The following is a 17,500-nucleotide window of genomic DNA, read 5'->3' as shown; positions in this document are numbered from 1 at the left end:
AGCCCTGGCTCTGTGGGTGGAGCAGGTCCCGCCAAGGGAAAGAAGTCCTGGGGCTCTGGAGGGAGGGAGGGACCAGGCAGGGTGTTGTAGCCCAGAGAGGAGCCTCTCGGTCGGGTGAAGATGCTGTCGATGTTCAGGGCCTCTCTCCTGGGCCTCCAGGTTGGCCTGTAGCGGCCTCCAGAAGAACTACAGATGTAAAGATATTACATTGGATAAGGCATGGGACGATGTGAAAATGTCATGTCACGATTAATCCTGGCAAATAATCACTCATAATCAGTCATGATATTATCCCGATAATCATCAAAATATGCTTAAAACTCTAAAAATGTCACTAAAACATGCTGGAATGAAATGACCTTACACTATATTAAGAAGCACATGTTTGTATTGCATCACAGATAGGAATAGATCTTTGTTTAGTGGAAGAAAAAAAATAAAAATAAAAAGGTTATCATGTATTATAAGGTCCCCCTGCATTAATAAAGGTTAAACAAAAAATAAGAAAAAAGCAACACTGAGTGAGTCTGTTCTTTCTTACATGATTATTTCTGTATCAAACTAGACAGCTTTTTCAAGTCACACGTGAAGGTATTCACAATTATGCTGATAATGCAAGTTCACCACGATCAACTTATGTGTGTGTGCGAGTGTGTTCTATCGCAAATACAATTCTATACCGTCCCGTCCCTACATGAGATGTTGCAGGACTCCAGCAGAGGAGAGAATACTGTGATATCCTACCCAGATACAAGTTGCTTGACTTTTGAAAACTACTCAAAAAGGTGCAAATGTATCGCTCAGTGAAAACTTCTTATAAGCAAGTAGAAAACTAACTTTAGATTGTAGTTAAAAAAGTAAAAATACCTACAAAACAACTCAATTACAGCTCAGACAGTTCACTCACATGGAGCCTTTAACCATTTATTGCACCAACAATACTGCAGTGGGGTTCTGCTACATTCTGTTGATAGTACTTTAACTTAAAGGGTAACTTCAGTATTTTTCAACCTGGATCCTATTTTCCCATGTTTTTGTGTCTAACTGACTGATGGGGACAACAACAACTTTTGAAACTGGTCCAGTATTGAGCGAAGCGCTGCAATGTAATTCTTCCGGGCAATTACACACCATCAATGTTCGTCCACTAAACGTGCTTGTGGTTGCCACTGACAGGCTCAGATTGTTATAGTGTCTGCCAAAATGATGGAAAGGACCCTACAGACAAATAAAAAGTTTTTTCTTTTTCCGATCCTCTCTGTCTGTTTGTTATCGTCTCATGTTACTTGTTGCCAGAAGACACCGGTGGAAACGTGAGTGAGACTTGGAGAGAGGAGTGCCGATGTTGTCAGAGTTGGAGTACGGAAAGTGTAGCTTGCGACGCAAGATTTTACAACGAGACTTCTCCGAGCAAGACTTTACACCTTACACGGCTTTAATGTGAATTTAAAGGGGTCTAAAGTTGATGTGTTCTTGTGCATCAGCAGTGCAGTACCTGGACTTGCTCTCACTGCTGGTGCTTTCATCCTCCCAGTGGGGCCCCCCAACCCCACCCTCACAGCCCCCGACTCCTGATGAAGAGGAGGAGGACAGGGGACGAGACGAGGAGGAGGACGAGGTGAGTGGCCGGCGGGAGGAGAGGAGGAAGACGGCCGTCTCCTTGTACTCCTGCAGAGGAGGAGAGGGAGGGCGGGGAGGACCCTCCACTGCTGACTCTGAGCGCAGGAGAAGAAAGAAAGAAAAAAGTAAATCCAATAACATTTTTATTTATCCAAATGGGGGCAATTAAGTAAGCAGCAGTGCTAGTAAATATGAGAATAACCAGTAACGAGGTGCATAGCCTAAAGAGTCTGCAGTGGTGCACAAAGAACTCACTTTAATACCACTAATTGCTCCTACTTGTACCTTAAACAAGTACCGCAGTTCAGTACTTTCTCCTACTTTTGTGTTTGCAGTTGTTCAAAGTGAGCTTGTATAGGTAACTTTTCCCCTGGACTCGATTGCAGTATTACCTCCGGCGTCGGCACCGTGCGGCGGTGTGCCGATGTCGTAATTACAGACCACTGTGGTCTGGGATTCGCTGGAGAGGTGACTGCCTGTGGACTGGTGGAGAGATCGGCTGCGAGAGGCGCGGTGACTCGAGCTGTCGGTCGAAGAGTCGGTACGAGTGTCGCTGGATATGGACGGCTCCCGACCTAAGAAACAGAAAGAGAGATGACCTTTCAGTTAATCCTGCGTGTCCATATGTTTACAGTCAAAAGCTGGGAAAATAAGTTCCCTGCAGTGTACGGAAGCAGAAGTTGGATTATCGGGTTGAAGATCAGAGCTCTGAAGCTGTAACCTCGCTTGCCCCCCCCCTGATAATAAACACCGAGTAATCTGATCTGGAGCAGAATGTGTCATCTTTGCTGTACCAGAGTCTTCGCTGTCGTAACCGGCCTTGCTGCTGCAGTGCTGGAGCTCCAGCTGCGGGTTGGAGCTGGTACAGGGGTTGGGGCTCTCCTGCAGTATCACCGGCGTCCCACGGGGGTCAGCGTAGAGCAGCAGCAGGGGCTGATAGTGGCCTTTGATACAGCGAGACACCACGTCCTTCCACTTAGGACCGATCTGGAGGTGCAGCAGGGCAACACACACACATAAAGACACACATAAACATACATATAAACCCACACACACATAAAGAGAAAGTAAATCTATCTGTATTAGGATATAACATTACGCATATTCCACCAAAACTAGAAGGTCAAACACACATTGTGCTGCTGTGTGTCCTTATTCATATCATATTATCACACTTTAGCTCAATAACCTAATATGACTGACAGTGTGCACTGTGACTGATACAAGGGTCAAGGACATGTAGATTCCCTTTATATCTTTGACACACGCAAACAAACCTGGCTTCCCTCAATTCTGTTCATCATTTTCCAGCCTTATGAAAGATAAATCACGCTTGAATTATGAAATATTACAACATAAGACCCGTCCTAGCACTTGAACCTGCGCTAAGAATAAAACAAAGACCGGGATTAAACCTTTAAACACAAAATCAATCTCGAGCCGCCCCCGCTGACCATGCAGCACTTGAACTAACACACAGCATAGTTCTCGTCATTGCTGCTTCCCTCGCAGGCACAACTGGAGATGCAGCAGATACTGTAACAGCACGCCCTCCCTGTGTTGCAGCATGCAGACTCCAAACTGTGTCTCACCTCTTTGACTTGGGCGTCGTCGAAGTACATCCACTTGCGTATCTTCGTCTGGAAGAAGAAGGTGGAGTAGTGCTTGCCGTAGTAGCACACCATGCCCACCAAGTAGAGCTCCGCCTGGCGAGCCCTCTCCTCTGTCACACGGTAGAACAACTACAGAGAGAGAGAGGGAGAGAGGGGAGGAGACAGGGAGGGAGGGAGGGAGGGATGCAGGGAAGAGAGGTGTGCAGTAGGGGGGAGATAGAGACAGGGGAGATAATGTTAATACAAGCACATTTTTGCTCACCTAGTATATATGCTTTATGCAGTAATCTTTCCTCTCATTGTATACTGCACATACTGTACAGTGATACGTATATACTGCAGCTGTTCATGCAGAAATGATGCACATACAGGTATCTCACATTAATACTACTGCTATTTGCACATGTTACATACACAGACATAACCTTCCATATAATCTTATTGTATTGTGATGTGCCCTATCTTTAACCCGTATGTTTCCTTACTTATCTATGCCTTAGTCAATTCTTCTTCATAAGTAAACAGCAAATGTCAGAAAATAAAAGTGACATCTTCAAACTGCTTCTTTTGTCTGACCAACAGTTAGGGTTGGAAAGCATTTCCTTTCATGCAGCAGCAAAGCCAGAACTCAGTATCTGTTGTATCAGTATCTTATATCGTTGTGCCCTACCAACAATACAAAAACTCAAAGAGATTCAATTTACAACTATACAACTACAAAGCAGCGAATCCTCATATTTTAGAAGTTGGAACCAGCAAGTGCTCAGCATTTCTGCTTGATAAATGCCATGATGGTGTCTATTAACTGTAATAGACTAATCGTTTCAGCACTACAATAATCTAATCTAAGGAGAGAAAAACATGAAAGGGTAACAGGGAAGCAGAAAAAAGAGAACGAATGAAAGTAGTGGAAGAGGAGGAGGGGTACAGGAGGAAGATGGATCCCCACGACTAAACAAAAGCGGAGAATGCGATAGATTGTGCCTCCGATTCGTATTTGACAACTAGCTTCATCTCACGACAGCGGGACGAAAACGAGGGAAGCGGCAGCAGGCGGAGACAGAAGATAGAAGATAGAGGGGGAAACTTGACTCATTGTTACACAGTCATATTCACTGATCCATTATTCATACTTATCGCTTCAGAATGCGGCTGGAGATGTTGCCGTGGCATTAAAATGCATAAACATTACTCAGTCATGACACGGAGTATCAGGGGTCGAACACGTGTGTGTGTGTGTGTGTGTGTGTGTGTGTGTGTGTGTGTGTGTGTGTGTGTGTGTGTGTGTGTGAGGTGTGTGTGTGTGTGTGTGTGAGGTGTGTGTGTGTGTGTGTGTGTGTGTGTGTGTGTGTGTGTGTGAAGGCAGAAGCTCTTAGAGAATAATGGAAGTCAGGTGTTTGATTGTATCGCGTGTTATAATTTGTTGTTGTGAACCGCAACAGGATTGGTTGAGTGTACTGCTCTCTACAGCATGCACATATTTGTATTCTGTATTTGTGTTTGTCAGTGTATTTGAGAGTATATTTGTGTCCTTGTACGTGTTCATGTCTGACTGCCAGAGCGTCAGTGTGTGTTTGAACATGCCGCTGGGTATTTGTACCTCGGAAGTGGAGGTTAAGTTTCTGGTATTGTTCATTTAAAGGGGAAATATTATGAAAAACTCACTTTTTTCCGTGCTTGTGCACATACATTTGGGTATCTGGAGTGCCTATCAACTCACAAACTGTGAAATAAGACGACCCAGTCAGTGTTTTGTGGGCTGCCTCGGTCAGATGGGATTCAACAAGCCATTTAGATTTGGCTCCCATTTCTTTGTCACATGCAGACTCATTAGAATAAACCGCCCTGAATCTGACCTGCTTGGGAGCTACCTTTGCAAAGGTGCGCCATATTCTTCTCGCAAGCCAATCAGTGCCTACTTTTTTGGGAGGAAGGCTTAAAGAGACAGGCGCTAAATCAATGCGTCTCAGACAGAGGGGGAATACAGTTATAGTCAGACTATGAGAAAAACAATCAAAGCATGTAAACAAGTTCTAGTAGAAACCTAAATTACAAGTATAAACCAGAAAATGAGTTTGATGTGTCCCCTTTAATATTTCAGCTTTTGAGCCAATTTAGTTTAATTAATTTTCTTGGCATGCAGGAAACAAAAAATCAGAATCTATTCTTAAAAGAAGGAACATGGCCACATCAGTTTTTATTGTCAGTCACCAATCAACAGTGTCATCACGACTTCAAGCACTTAAATGCCAAACATATCATGTAGCCAACAGTACTTGACTTCCCATGTGGAAAACAAGTGACGAGGAAGAGTAAGCCATAAGCCGAGAAATTAAAGGATTGAAACACGTAAAGGGATCTGGTGTAAAAGGTTAAATGGTTTCGTAATATTTCAAGAAAGGGTCAGCTGGTGGTCTGGTCCATGTCAATTGAATGTGACGTCAGTGGGACTCATTTTCCATGAACATAATGTCGGGCTTCCTACATGCAATGCAGCGAAACACAATGGAAACTCAGTCTGATTTATAGCATTTTGTAAAAAAGAACCCTGATTTGAATTAAAACAAGAGTAAGAGTCTACCGCTATTCTAGCAGCTCTGTGAGGCTGTACTTACTAAAAAGCTAAAGTCAGCATGCTAACATGCTCACTATCATAATGCTAACGCTGATGATTTTCAGGTACAATGTTTAACATCATTACCATTACAGATTAGCATGTGAACGGGGTCATTCCCATGTTCCCCCATATATAATCTTTTGAGTTTGCAGGTCAAATTCAAATTTAACCTGTTTTCGTATTTATCATTTATTATCATTTATTTATCATTTATTATCATTTATTTATCATTTATTTATCATTTATCTCAATGAACAATTATTTTTACATATTGTTTATCTTATAAATAAATTGTTATCCATTCACAACCTCAATCTACATTTACCTTTAATTATTCTGTGGTACAAAGGCCTTGCGGTCATGAACATCTCATCAAATCAAATCCTCAAAAATAGGTTAAAGTCTGACCCTCAGAGAACGTTGGTTTTAAATAGTAATAGCAATAACATATTCTGGGTTGTTTTTGTAGATGAAACCTAAACAAGAGTTTGAGTTAAAATTTGACCGAAAGAACCACCCAGACTCTTTAATGCTCTCTGCCGGCTCAGATTTGACCCGAAACATCCCAGATGTAAAACAAAAAGATAACCGGGGGTTTTGTTGTGTATTTATAGCTGTTTTGAAGCATTGTTCCAATTAATAAAAAAACTGCATAATGTTTGTGAAAATTGTTTAGCAGGTATTTGGGCATAAAACCATTTGTATTTGGCCTGATGGTGGCGCTGGATGAAAAGTCAGGGGATCACAAAAGTCATCCTCTGGAAACCATGAATCCTTCCAAACATTGGCAAAAGCATTTTAGCTTGGACCGAAGTTGTGGACCACACGACCTCCCTAGAATCCTGGCACATCTGGCACATGCTTGGTCTGTCTCATGAGGCACTGAGGGTGTCGTCACTACCACTACACACATGACTAGAGTCTTTTCACTAACAGTTTCACATCTACAGTATTGTGTATTTATGTTGGTGTTTAGGGCGTACGTGCTTGGCTGCTCACATAGGCATACATAACATATGTTAATGTCTTTTAATCACAGTGTAATGTGTGTTTTGTGTGTGTGATCCCCTTACATCTCCCAGACGCAGGCAGGTTCCCAGGCTGTGTATGACGTCCTCCGCCAGGTCAGAGTGGTCCGAGTCCCACACCAGCCCGATGGACACTATCTCCGGTGAGTTCATCAGCACCCGGCGGATACGCAACACCTCCCCGCAGTTACTCTATGATGGAGTGATGAGGAAAAGGTAAAAAAAAAACAAAAGGAGAGCGTGTGATCAAACAGGTTTATTCATCCTATGTTAGAGTGTGACAGTGGTGCTAAAACCATCCCTTTATTTTGCGGTGATGCATGCAGATACACACACGGATAAACTGAGAATGAGGGGCAGAGATAAAAGGCCGGAGAAAAGAGACGATGAGAGGATTGTAAGAGAGAACGACAGAGGAAAGAATCGCTGTGCTGAGTTGTATTTGTCCCTTGAGCCTTCTGTTGAGTTCAGAACCGTGTGTTCTGAATCCTTCCTTTGAGTCATGACCCACCGCAGAGCTGATGCACACACACACACACACACACACACACACACACACACAAAACAGTACACACACACACGCAGTGCTGGCAGAGCGGGCTCGGAAACAGCCTGAGAACACTCCGGCAACCAGACACTTTGCCAAACACAACACTCGCACACACACATATGCACAAACACACGCAGAACTCTCCCTTTGTGGGCGGCGTGCTGTCTTGTGCTGGCACCAGAGATGGCAGGAAGGTATTTTGCCAGGGTCTGCTTCTAAATTCAGCCAAACAGCACAGCACCGAGACACAGGCTATCTGTAAGCTGAGGACACGCAGCCTCGGTGAGCTCTGTGCTGCCTCACTGCCGGGAACAGCCGCTGACAACATCATTCATCAAATGATCGCACAAACAGATTCGCTCTGCTTCATAATACAACATTGATCGGGGCAGTCTCATCTCTGAATGTTATATGCAAAGATTTCTTTCCCTTTTTTTTTTGTTTTTGCTGTGGCTATGCAGGCCTTTCCAGGAGTGAGTTATATAATAGTGCTGCTGGTCAAAGGATACTGTAGGTTTGCAGAACGCTGACCGTGGCATTCTTCAGAGCAAAATGAAAGAACTTTAGGGAAATGTTTGTGCTTATGCTTCCTCACGACTCGATACGGCACCGACATAAAAGAGACAATCCCACTTTTGTCAATGTAGTTACAGCTGAGTAGGCAAATGTTAAAACACCACACATCTACACAGAGGTGGTGTGATAACATTGTACTGCAATGTACTTATTGCTGGGATCTGGGAAAGTGGCAACAACAATGTCGAACGGGGCGAAAAAACACAAGCAGTTAATAACGAGACAGGTTGTAGACAAGCCTACAGTTTAGCCAGATTATCTAAACCTATAAGTGACCCCGCCTGAAACGCACAGTGTGGCTTTGTTTTCTCTTCTAAATACGCTTGGCTAACTTTCAGGTTTGTATAAAAGCAATTTCCCTTTGCCCCCAGATCTAAGCCATTAGCTTGGCGACTACATATTATTATAACGATACAAGGACATTTGCAAGCGATATTAACATGCAGAACACAAATGTTTGCAGTGTCACCTTTCAAAGGTTATAAAAGAATTATGTTTAGCTGCTACTTTATACTTGTATTTCTATTCTATTTGAATCTTCCCTTTATTTATTTGGAAGCTATAGTTACTAGTTACAGATATTATGTACAACACATATGGTCAGTTAATGAATTTTCTTTGTTGTTTTGTTATGCCTTTAATGACAGAGAGAGAAGTGTAGATCGTGAAAGGGGGAGAGAGAGAAGGGGAACGACATACAGCAAATGGCCACGGGTCGGACTCGAACCACGGGGTACCGGGACGCCCCAGTTAATGAAATATGATGCACTTCTATTACTTTTATACTTTTAGCAACTGAAGCTATTAAAAACAATCCCAGCTATCTTCAGATTCTGATTATAATCCTATAAATTGATGTATCAAACAAAGCCCTGCCTACTTCAAACCAGGAAGAAAGAAGACTCTTGCATGTGAAATAAATATAATTGTTCTAATTTAAGCAGAAAATTGTGAATTACTTAAAGTAAGAAGCTCATTGGGAACAAGTGGTTTTCATTGCTTTTAAGTAAAACATGTAGGTTTTGATAGTGCTACTTTTTTCAAAGTGGTAAAAGCTTTTAAAACGTTTTTCATTACAGCACCTATTTCAAATAAATGTAAACTCATGTGTATCCAGAACGTCACTTCAGTTTCCTCCGTCAACCCTTTGCAGCCAAACATCCTCACACTCTCCTCTCTCCATTGTGGCACCTTCAGTATCTCCCAGCAGCCTCGCTCCCATCCACCATCACTTTGGTATTAACAAAAGCTCAGCGCTGCAAGTGACGGAAGAGTGTCTCCAGCTGCACACGTCAGCGTTTGGGACCGGGAATAAGCTAACGGTGTGTATCAGAGGAGCCGCGGCGACGGAGGTTGTGGTGGTGCTGCTGCGTGAAGAGAAGGCCAGCTGAGGAGGCTCTTTGTGCGGACACTTTGGCAGAGAGAGGGGCTAAGCTGGATCCATTCAGCAGCAGCACTTTCCCATGTGGCAGCACAACACACAACCCTGCAGAACAAAGGCATCATACACGTCTGTCTCTCTATCTCTCTTTAATGCAGCAGACAGTATATTTAAAGCTTATCGTTTTGTTTTGTTGAACTTATTCTCTCCATAACAAGTATTTTAAAGCGAGTGTTTCGTGCACAACCAAATGTTCTTTTGTATCCATGCGCAAGACAAGGATGATCATTATGTTTCTACTGCAGGAGGTCGATGAAGAGACCTCAGAAAATGCTTCCGGTAATAGAAAGTGAAGAGAAAAATGGAAAGAAAATACAAATGAGCTGCTGATGAAGACAGACCCACCAAGAAAGAAAGGGAGGGGCAAGAAATGATGAAACTACCAAAGTGGTTACGCTGCAAATTATATTATTAAAATCAGATTGTTTGGATTTTCATTCCCCTTTTTTTTTCATATTAGAAGAAATTAATTTGCTGATTTTAGATATTTCATTACGAAACCAAACGAACATGGAAGGGGACAGAAATAAATATTTAAAGCAAAGTTTATGTTTTGTACACTCTTGTTTCAGAAGTACTCAAGTTGCTGAGTGTACTGTGTGCGCATTGCAACGTGTGTGTGTGTGTGTGTGTGTGTGTTTTGTGTGTGTGCTCTCACAGGGCAGTTGCGCAGGTCTCCCATGTTGCTGGCGTTGCGGAGCAGTTCTCCAAACATGTCCGGTGTTGCTTTCTCTCTGCACTCCAGCATCCGCACCGCCTGGTTACTGCAGCATTGGACAGACACACACACACACACACACACACACACACACACACACACACACACACACACACACACACACACACACACACACACACACACACCAATATGATGCACACAGTGAATGTTTAGATGAAAACCTTTCTGAATAGAAGAAACATGCCCAAATGTGACTTGTGGAAACATTGTTTCCATTATTATAAACTTGTTAAGTGTGTTTGTTTCGTGGTACTGTACAGTCATTTGCAGGCAATTGTTTAATTTCCTCTGGTATTTCTGGCTGAATATCTGTCGAAAATCTATTAATTCTGCAGTGTGTTGTTCTTTTGGCCTTGCATATTGCTTAGACAACCATTCACACACATCTACTCTGAGTCAGTCCCGCAGGGTTTTTCTCATCTGCTTTAATAAAGGAAATAAAACGAAGGAAAAAGAAAAGAAGGAAATCTTGATTATCTAGACGTTAAGGCTGTGAAAAACATTCTTTCTTAATCCTGTGTGACATATAATGATCTTTGACCTTCCTAAAGTGGTTGTGCTAAAAGATAATATCCCCACAGGGAGCAATAACAGTACAGGAACATTATTATTGTTTATTAAAAGAGAAGTTCATCTACAATTTGCATAATTTGTTGAAAATGCTTTACTAATATAGATATTTTTGAGAAACTCTCTTCAGCATTAATGATACTTTAATACTGAGCTGCGTTTATCCTTTTTAAGTACGTTTGTCCTCTCAAGGACAAACTTCAAAACATTATTATCATCTGCGACTACAAATTGGACCTGTGTGTCCGCAGCTCCGTACCATGCATGTATGGGATTATGTGTGCAATGAATCAGCATTGTTTTCTTCTGGTGAAGTATTCCTTTAAGAATAACGATTTTTAAAAACCATCCAAATCCCTCCTCGTTCCTCCCTTTCCTCCCCTCCTCTCACCCCTTCCATTAGCCCGAATTGAACTCAACCTCTTCTACAGTGGGCTCTCTCTCGTTCTCGCTCTCTCTCTCTCGCTCGATTTCAACCCGATTTCAGATGCACAGGAAGATGCGAGGCTAAGAGCGCCGTGAAAAAAACAACAACAGCACTCTGTTTACTTTCGTCTGAATTGTGCTTGAATCAGATTTTTGTTTGTCTTTCGGTTGCCCTCAGATTATCTTACTAATGTTGACTTTTGCATATTTGGCTATCACGACTGTAAACAACAAGCTCCACTAAGGTAAAAATAGCTTGGCAGTGCTAACAGGCACAAACACAGAGCGGTGGCACCGCTGTGCCCCACAACTACCACGACACAGCGTGTTTATTTGTACTTTTGCCCCCGATTCATCCCTCTATTTGCTCTGCCGCGTTCCATTTTCCAAAAGGGATATAGAGTGATATATCCCCTTATTTCCCTCTAGTTCGCAGCCTTTCCGATCCACTGTTCCACTTATAGATTTCTTTCGCCCCCTGGGTCTACTGAATCAAACAGCTGATTGATTACTTCCCCTGTTCCTTTTTTCATTGACTCGGAGCATGCGCGAGTTTTGCGTAACAGCTCTAAAGGATGCTTCTCCTGTGTGTGGATTTACCTGCAAGAGACATTATGCAAAAGTTCACCTGCTCTTGCATATGCGTGAATATACACGTGTTTGTGTGCATACTGTGCTTGTGCATGTGTGTGCTCACAGTTCAGTGTTCAGCAGGGACCCGTGCAGGAAAGAAGAGAACACGCTGTACCTTCTTTTACTGCCACCCAGCCTCAGCTCGCTGCCAGATTTACTGCAGTGTGTGTGTGTGTGCTGTGTGTGTGTCTGTGTAGGTGTGTCTGGTCTTACCAGAGGGATGTAGTGGAGATGTAATGAACCATCTGAATGAAGGGCAAGGGGTCCGATGTGGCTCCACAGCTGTTACACACACACTGCAAACACAAACTCATCCTCAGATTCATCGCGGGACATCATGTTCTCCAAAAATGTTTGTGTGGATGGTAATTTTTTTGAAGTACAGTCCCAAAAGTGAAACATGTAACAGCTCTTTGAAGTAGGGCTGGGCGAAATGGAGAAAATCGAATACCACTATATTTCTGACTCATATAGATATCAATATTGTAGGGTTTACTATTGGCGCTTTCACAAAATATTTACACATGAATATTTTGATATAAATCATCAGTAATGTGGATATAATTACTAAGTTGGAAAAAGCAAATAATAGAAGTTCAGAAAATGTAATAACTTTACAGTAGTGTAGCCTTGAACACCAGAAAAAGACGACACTTATGCCATATTACGATATCTAAAATCAATGACGATATATAATCTCATGTCTCGATATCGATATATTATCGATATATTATCGATATATTGCCCAGCCCTGCTTTAAAGTGACAGAGGGTGTGAACAATGTCCTACCTGTTCAAACAGAGTCATAGCAAACTTCTGGTGTGGTATGCAATGTTTGGCTGTGCAGATGTCCTCTCTGCTCTCCGCGCTGATGTGAAAGTGGATACGCATCAGGAGATTCTCCTGAGACACACATAAAGCAAAATGGACATCAATTAATGTGTTTGTGTGGTTAGTTGGCATATGTGCTTGTCTATATTGTATACATATGTACAGAGTTTGTGTGATTGTGTGTGTATGTGTGTGTGTATGTTTGATCGTTTCTCTCTGTTGGTGCTCCTGTTAATCTGACCGTGGGAGCAGCATCTATATTTCATAAGAAGCCGACGGATTCCCTGACTGAACACATTTACTACCAATCGATCAGACAGCGCCAACCATGAACACACACAAACACACACACACACACACACACACACACACACACACACACACACACACACACACACACACACACAGTGGAGGTCTTTAAGGCAGAAAAAAAGTGGTAGAGAGAAAGCAACAGGAAGGGCTGAACAGATGAGACGATGAGGAAGTGTAAAGACATCACAATAATAAAAGTGTGACTAATGACTTTGTTTTTCAGGATTCTCCCGTTAATAAATGATAAGGTTTATTCCAAAATAAGACACCCGCCCTTTTGGAAAATGCAACACTCACTGTTGAATAAAACTAACATGAAGATCTTTGTTTCTGAGGAAGTGAATTCCAAACATGGTATGATGAAGAACATGACGTGGTTGTGACTATATGTACAGGGGCGTGATAGAGCTGTGAGTGCGAGCAGATTGTATTAGTAAAACTCAGATCTTTTAAGAAAGTCCATCTTCAAATGTTAAAAGTGCAACAAATGCAACAATATATCAATAAAAAACATTATAAGCAGTATACTTATAATTCTTGTAAATGTAACGTTACATTTCGGGAGATTACCGAACCAGTGAGGGAAGTTATCACTCAATTAGATACAATGAACCACCTTATCATCTCCATCAAATCCTTTTTACAGCAAACCAAACAAACATAATCTATTATCTTTATCAGTACACTGAAACATGAGATTAAGTCTATGGCTGCAACAAACGATTATTTGTATTATCGCTTTAACAGCTGATTATTTGGCTTTTGATTGATCTATGAATTGTCTCGTCTACAAACAACATGAGGAAATGTCCAAGCAAGAGAGTGAACCGAACCATTCAAGTTGTCAGAGAGCTAAACAATAATCTGAAACTCGCTATAAAGCTACTTAGTCAGATACCATTTTATATTCTTCACAGCTTTAAAGCCACTGGAAATCCACAATCACCTTTCACCTATGTAATGTAGGATCTTAAGCACAGTTAGCACGATCAAGCCATCTCTCTCTCTTTTATTTTCCAATCGGGGGCGGTGGCATTTTTGGCGAGCCGTGGTGGAAAACCTACCCGGTCATTTCTCCCAAAACTCAGTTCAATAATTTTGCATATGATTAGATTATATTCATCTAACTTTTGGGTACTTAAGGCACAAGGGGTGGACAAAATAACTAGGACTATCTCACAACATAATACAGTATAATAAACCAACAAACACCAATTGCAGCCTCACAGAAACAAAAGTTGAACATTATACGTGAGGCTGCTGTATTGGATATGCCCCTGTCCCCTGAATATTTCTGACTGCAGTGAAGATGGGGAGTTCCTCAGACGCTCACTCAGAGCCCGTGTCTGTGTGTATGTGTGTGCGGGGCCATGTGCTCAGACTCACGAAGCACTCGGCGGCGTCGTCCATGATACCCAGCTGAAAGCGTTGTTCGTCTTGGAAAGTCTTGGCCAGAGCGCTCCGCAGTGCATCTGATGGCAGCACGCGCTCACTGCTGAACTGGAACTGAGCAAAGATACTCTGCAAACACACACACACACACACATATAGAAGCACATACATTTTTATTTCACTGCTATAAATGTACATATAAATGCTTTTCCTGGAAGACACCGTGGAAGTGGAAACTTACAGTGTGTGTGTCCATTACTTCTCTCATACTGAAACAAATCTCTCCAAACACAATTCTCCCATAAATCGGAAAGCGTGTTCTGTCAACTGACCCATAAAACAGAACTTAGTTGTCAACATGTCAGGAACCAAAGTGCTGCACAACAAACCCCGATCGGACTAAAACAAACGCCACAGCCCAGCCTCACAGCCCAGCTGGCCTTGATATCACACCATATCAATAATAGATGCCATTTGTAGTGCACTTTTTTTCCAATGAAAGCAGCTCTTGGAGACCTTTGAAGCAGTAATATAGAGACCAAATCAAACTGTTGCAGGGGGCTCGGGACAGAAAGCTAGGCCACTCAAGTGTGTTTTGAGGGCAGAGCCTGAAGAGGGAGAGGACAGAGCTTTAACACACCGTTTAGATCCACGTAGGTCCGAGTAATACAGCTCTTCTGGGTTTTTTCATTTGTATGTGTAGGAGCGAGTGTTATTATAATTACCGCTGACAAGGAGGTTATGATTTTTGGTCCTTTTTGTTTCTCCTATTAGTAAACTGGATATCTCAAAAACAACATGACACATGTATATGTTAATTTGGTGAAGTAGAACATTTATCCGCACTAATTGGTTGTTGGAGTGGATATATCCCACATGTGCCTATTTATTAAGCATTTCATATTTCACTCCCAAACTGCTGGTTCCTAACGTTTGGGCTTGTGACAATACATAAAAAATAAAAATAAAGCCATGTTGGTAAAACTATGAAGATCCCCTATAGTGCATTATGAAGGCATTCATAGTGAATTATAATGCATTCATAATACTATAATATAATAATCAGCTGTAGTAAGGACTATGCTATGATGGTGCATGCATCATTTATGATTGTATGTGTAAAGAACATATTGATGCATCTATATTTATGTATGCTTCATTGTAATATTATATAATAATATATATTATTGGTGGTAAGTAAAGTGTAATGCATTTTCATGCACTCAAAATAATCTATGCTGCATCAGAAACGATTCTTATGTAAGACGCCAAAATGCATTACATAATAATGACTTCAGTCACATCTATGTGTTATGACTGTTGATATGGTGCATCAGCATTATGTGTCATTTGAATACATTCTACCATGTGCCTTAAGGGTTAAGACGTCCATGAACCGCAACGTCCGACTAGGGACCTTAGTTACATGTTATTCCTGTTCTCTCCTCTCCTGTCGTCTCCAATAAACCATGAAATATTGTCCTCAAATATTTAGAAAAAAGTTAGATTAGGGATTAATAGACAAAAAGCAGAACTTTGTTTTTCTTCTTTGCTTTCCCTTTAATAATCTCACGGCCTCGTCAGATTTATGTGTTGATCCACTGCAGCGCTCCCTACCCCCAGGTTAGGAATCACTGTCCTAAACTACGAGCCGTACAAGCATACAGTACAATATTCATCAAATTTGGTACATCAAATATTTGGATGATGTCTTGTAGACTTTGAAATGTTGCATATCTACTCCAAGCAATATAACAGATTCAAATGGTCAAAAATACCTTGAAATTCTGCACAATTCATCCTCGTGCGTATTTTGATCTGGATTTGTTATTAAAACGCCACATTTAGATTGCTGTGTTGCCTTTGTGGAAGTATGTGCTCTCTGAACACTTTTTTGTTATCATTGTTTTAATAGCAATAACAGTAGTTTTAGTAGTACCAGACAACGCAGTCTGGGAAATTACTCTGTGGCTGATGTGGGTTGATTCAGATTAATCTGTGCTTTAAATGCAGTAAACATGAGTACAAACAGTAGCGTTCAGTTCAGGCAGAGAGAGAGAGTAACTTCTGGTTGAGCCTGAACTGAAGAGAACTGCAGACGTCTAAAGACGGAGAGATAAAAGCATAGATAACTTCCTCCAAATTGCCAACGGATAAAAATGACCTAAATCTTTGTTGGTAAGAATTCTCAGCTGTAAAAAGCCGAGCAACTATTTTTGACCCACACAAAAAACAGCCCAAAACAGAAATAAACACAAGTCAACCTGACATGTCGGAGCAGCGGTTGGTCCTCTGCTGGTTTCCTGTCACAGTAATTCAATCACTGGACTGAAAACCAGCAGGTGCTCTGTGTCCTTAAGACTGAGGAACACAGTATTAAGAGACACAAACATATTCAAACGGTTGTGTCAGCTGTTTGCATCTACGCTGGTCTGTTTTAGTTGTGAACACAAATATGTTATATGAGCAAGAATTACTAATTCGTAGGTTGTTTAATCACACTTTGATTAATGCATTTATTACCTGAAGTTACTGAATTAATGTGCAGCAAAAAAAGACATTTATGATCTTCGCTCACGACTCTCTTTGTCACGAGGAACAAATTGAAGCAGCTCACTGAACATGAGGTAATGCTGCAGGGGATGTGAGAAATATACATGCATGCATGGTTTAATACTTTTGACAACATTAAAACATTTCATCTTTGTAATGTTGGGATCCTCACAGTATGGAGATTGAGCTATTGGCCTCAATTTCCCATGATCCTTTGTGTCAAGACCCTCCCTCCCTACCTTTTGCACCTAGGTGTAAAAACGCCAGTCCAAAGTAAACAAGTTCATTGCATGCAGCGGCTCTTCGCAGCCGGCTAGCCTTCACAATAGGAGCAACAAGCACTTAGCAATGAGCTAACTGCATACTGAAAGATAACAAACGGAGCGACCGGCCTCCTCCATCCAACAGCACGACAGCAATGACTCAACCGGCAACACGCCGCCACAATAAAGTCTGCTTTTTTTCATCTCAAAGGATTTGCAAGCATTTGTGTACATATTCCTTTTTCAAACCTGGAACCTACATTGCCCACAATGCAATTCGACCACAGACGGCTAGTCAGAGATTTGCATGTGCTATGCTGAAGCAGCTAGCCTCAA

The 17,500-nt window shown here is 41.8% G+C and overlaps 1 protein-coding gene across 3 annotated transcripts in view; it reads right to left on the bottom strand.

The window, feature by feature from the left end:
- Positions 1–17,500, bottom strand: part of usp54b (ubiquitin specific peptidase 54b) — a 55,813-nt gene that overhangs the window by 14,474 nt on the left and 23,839 nt on the right. For all 3 annotated transcript variants that reach the window (XR_003834154.1, XM_029456587.1, XM_029456588.1), the window contains 10 exons: positions 14,343–14,477; positions 12,603–12,716; positions 12,027–12,109; positions 10,104–10,209; positions 6,924–7,070; positions 3,213–3,362; positions 2,415–2,607; positions 2,013–2,195; positions 1,496–1,715; positions 1–186 (listed from right to left, as the gene is read on the bottom strand). The exon at positions 1–186 is cut by the window's left edge and continues 201 nt beyond it. Coding sequence is in view for 2 of the 3 variants with exons in the window: in XM_029456587.1 (XP_029312447.1) it covers positions 1–186; positions 1,496–1,715; positions 2,013–2,195; positions 2,415–2,607; positions 3,213–3,362; positions 6,924–7,070; positions 10,104–10,209; positions 12,027–12,109; positions 12,603–12,716; positions 14,343–14,477 (1,517 nt within the window). In the remaining variant the exon portion in view is untranslated. The remainder of the gene's footprint in view (positions 187–1,495; positions 1,716–2,012; positions 2,196–2,414; positions 2,608–3,212; positions 3,363–6,923; positions 7,071–10,103; positions 10,210–12,026; positions 12,110–12,602; positions 12,717–14,342; positions 14,478–17,500) is intronic.

Source organism: Cottoperca gobio, chromosome 19 (assembly GCF_900634415.1).
Source record: "Cottoperca gobio chromosome 19, fCotGob3.1, whole genome shotgun sequence".
Classification (NCBI taxonomy): Eukaryota; Metazoa; Chordata; class Actinopteri; order Perciformes; family Bovichtidae; genus Cottoperca; species Cottoperca gobio.
The sequence above is the reverse complement of the archived record's forward strand: the minus strand, read 5'-3'. Positions and strand labels throughout refer to the sequence as shown.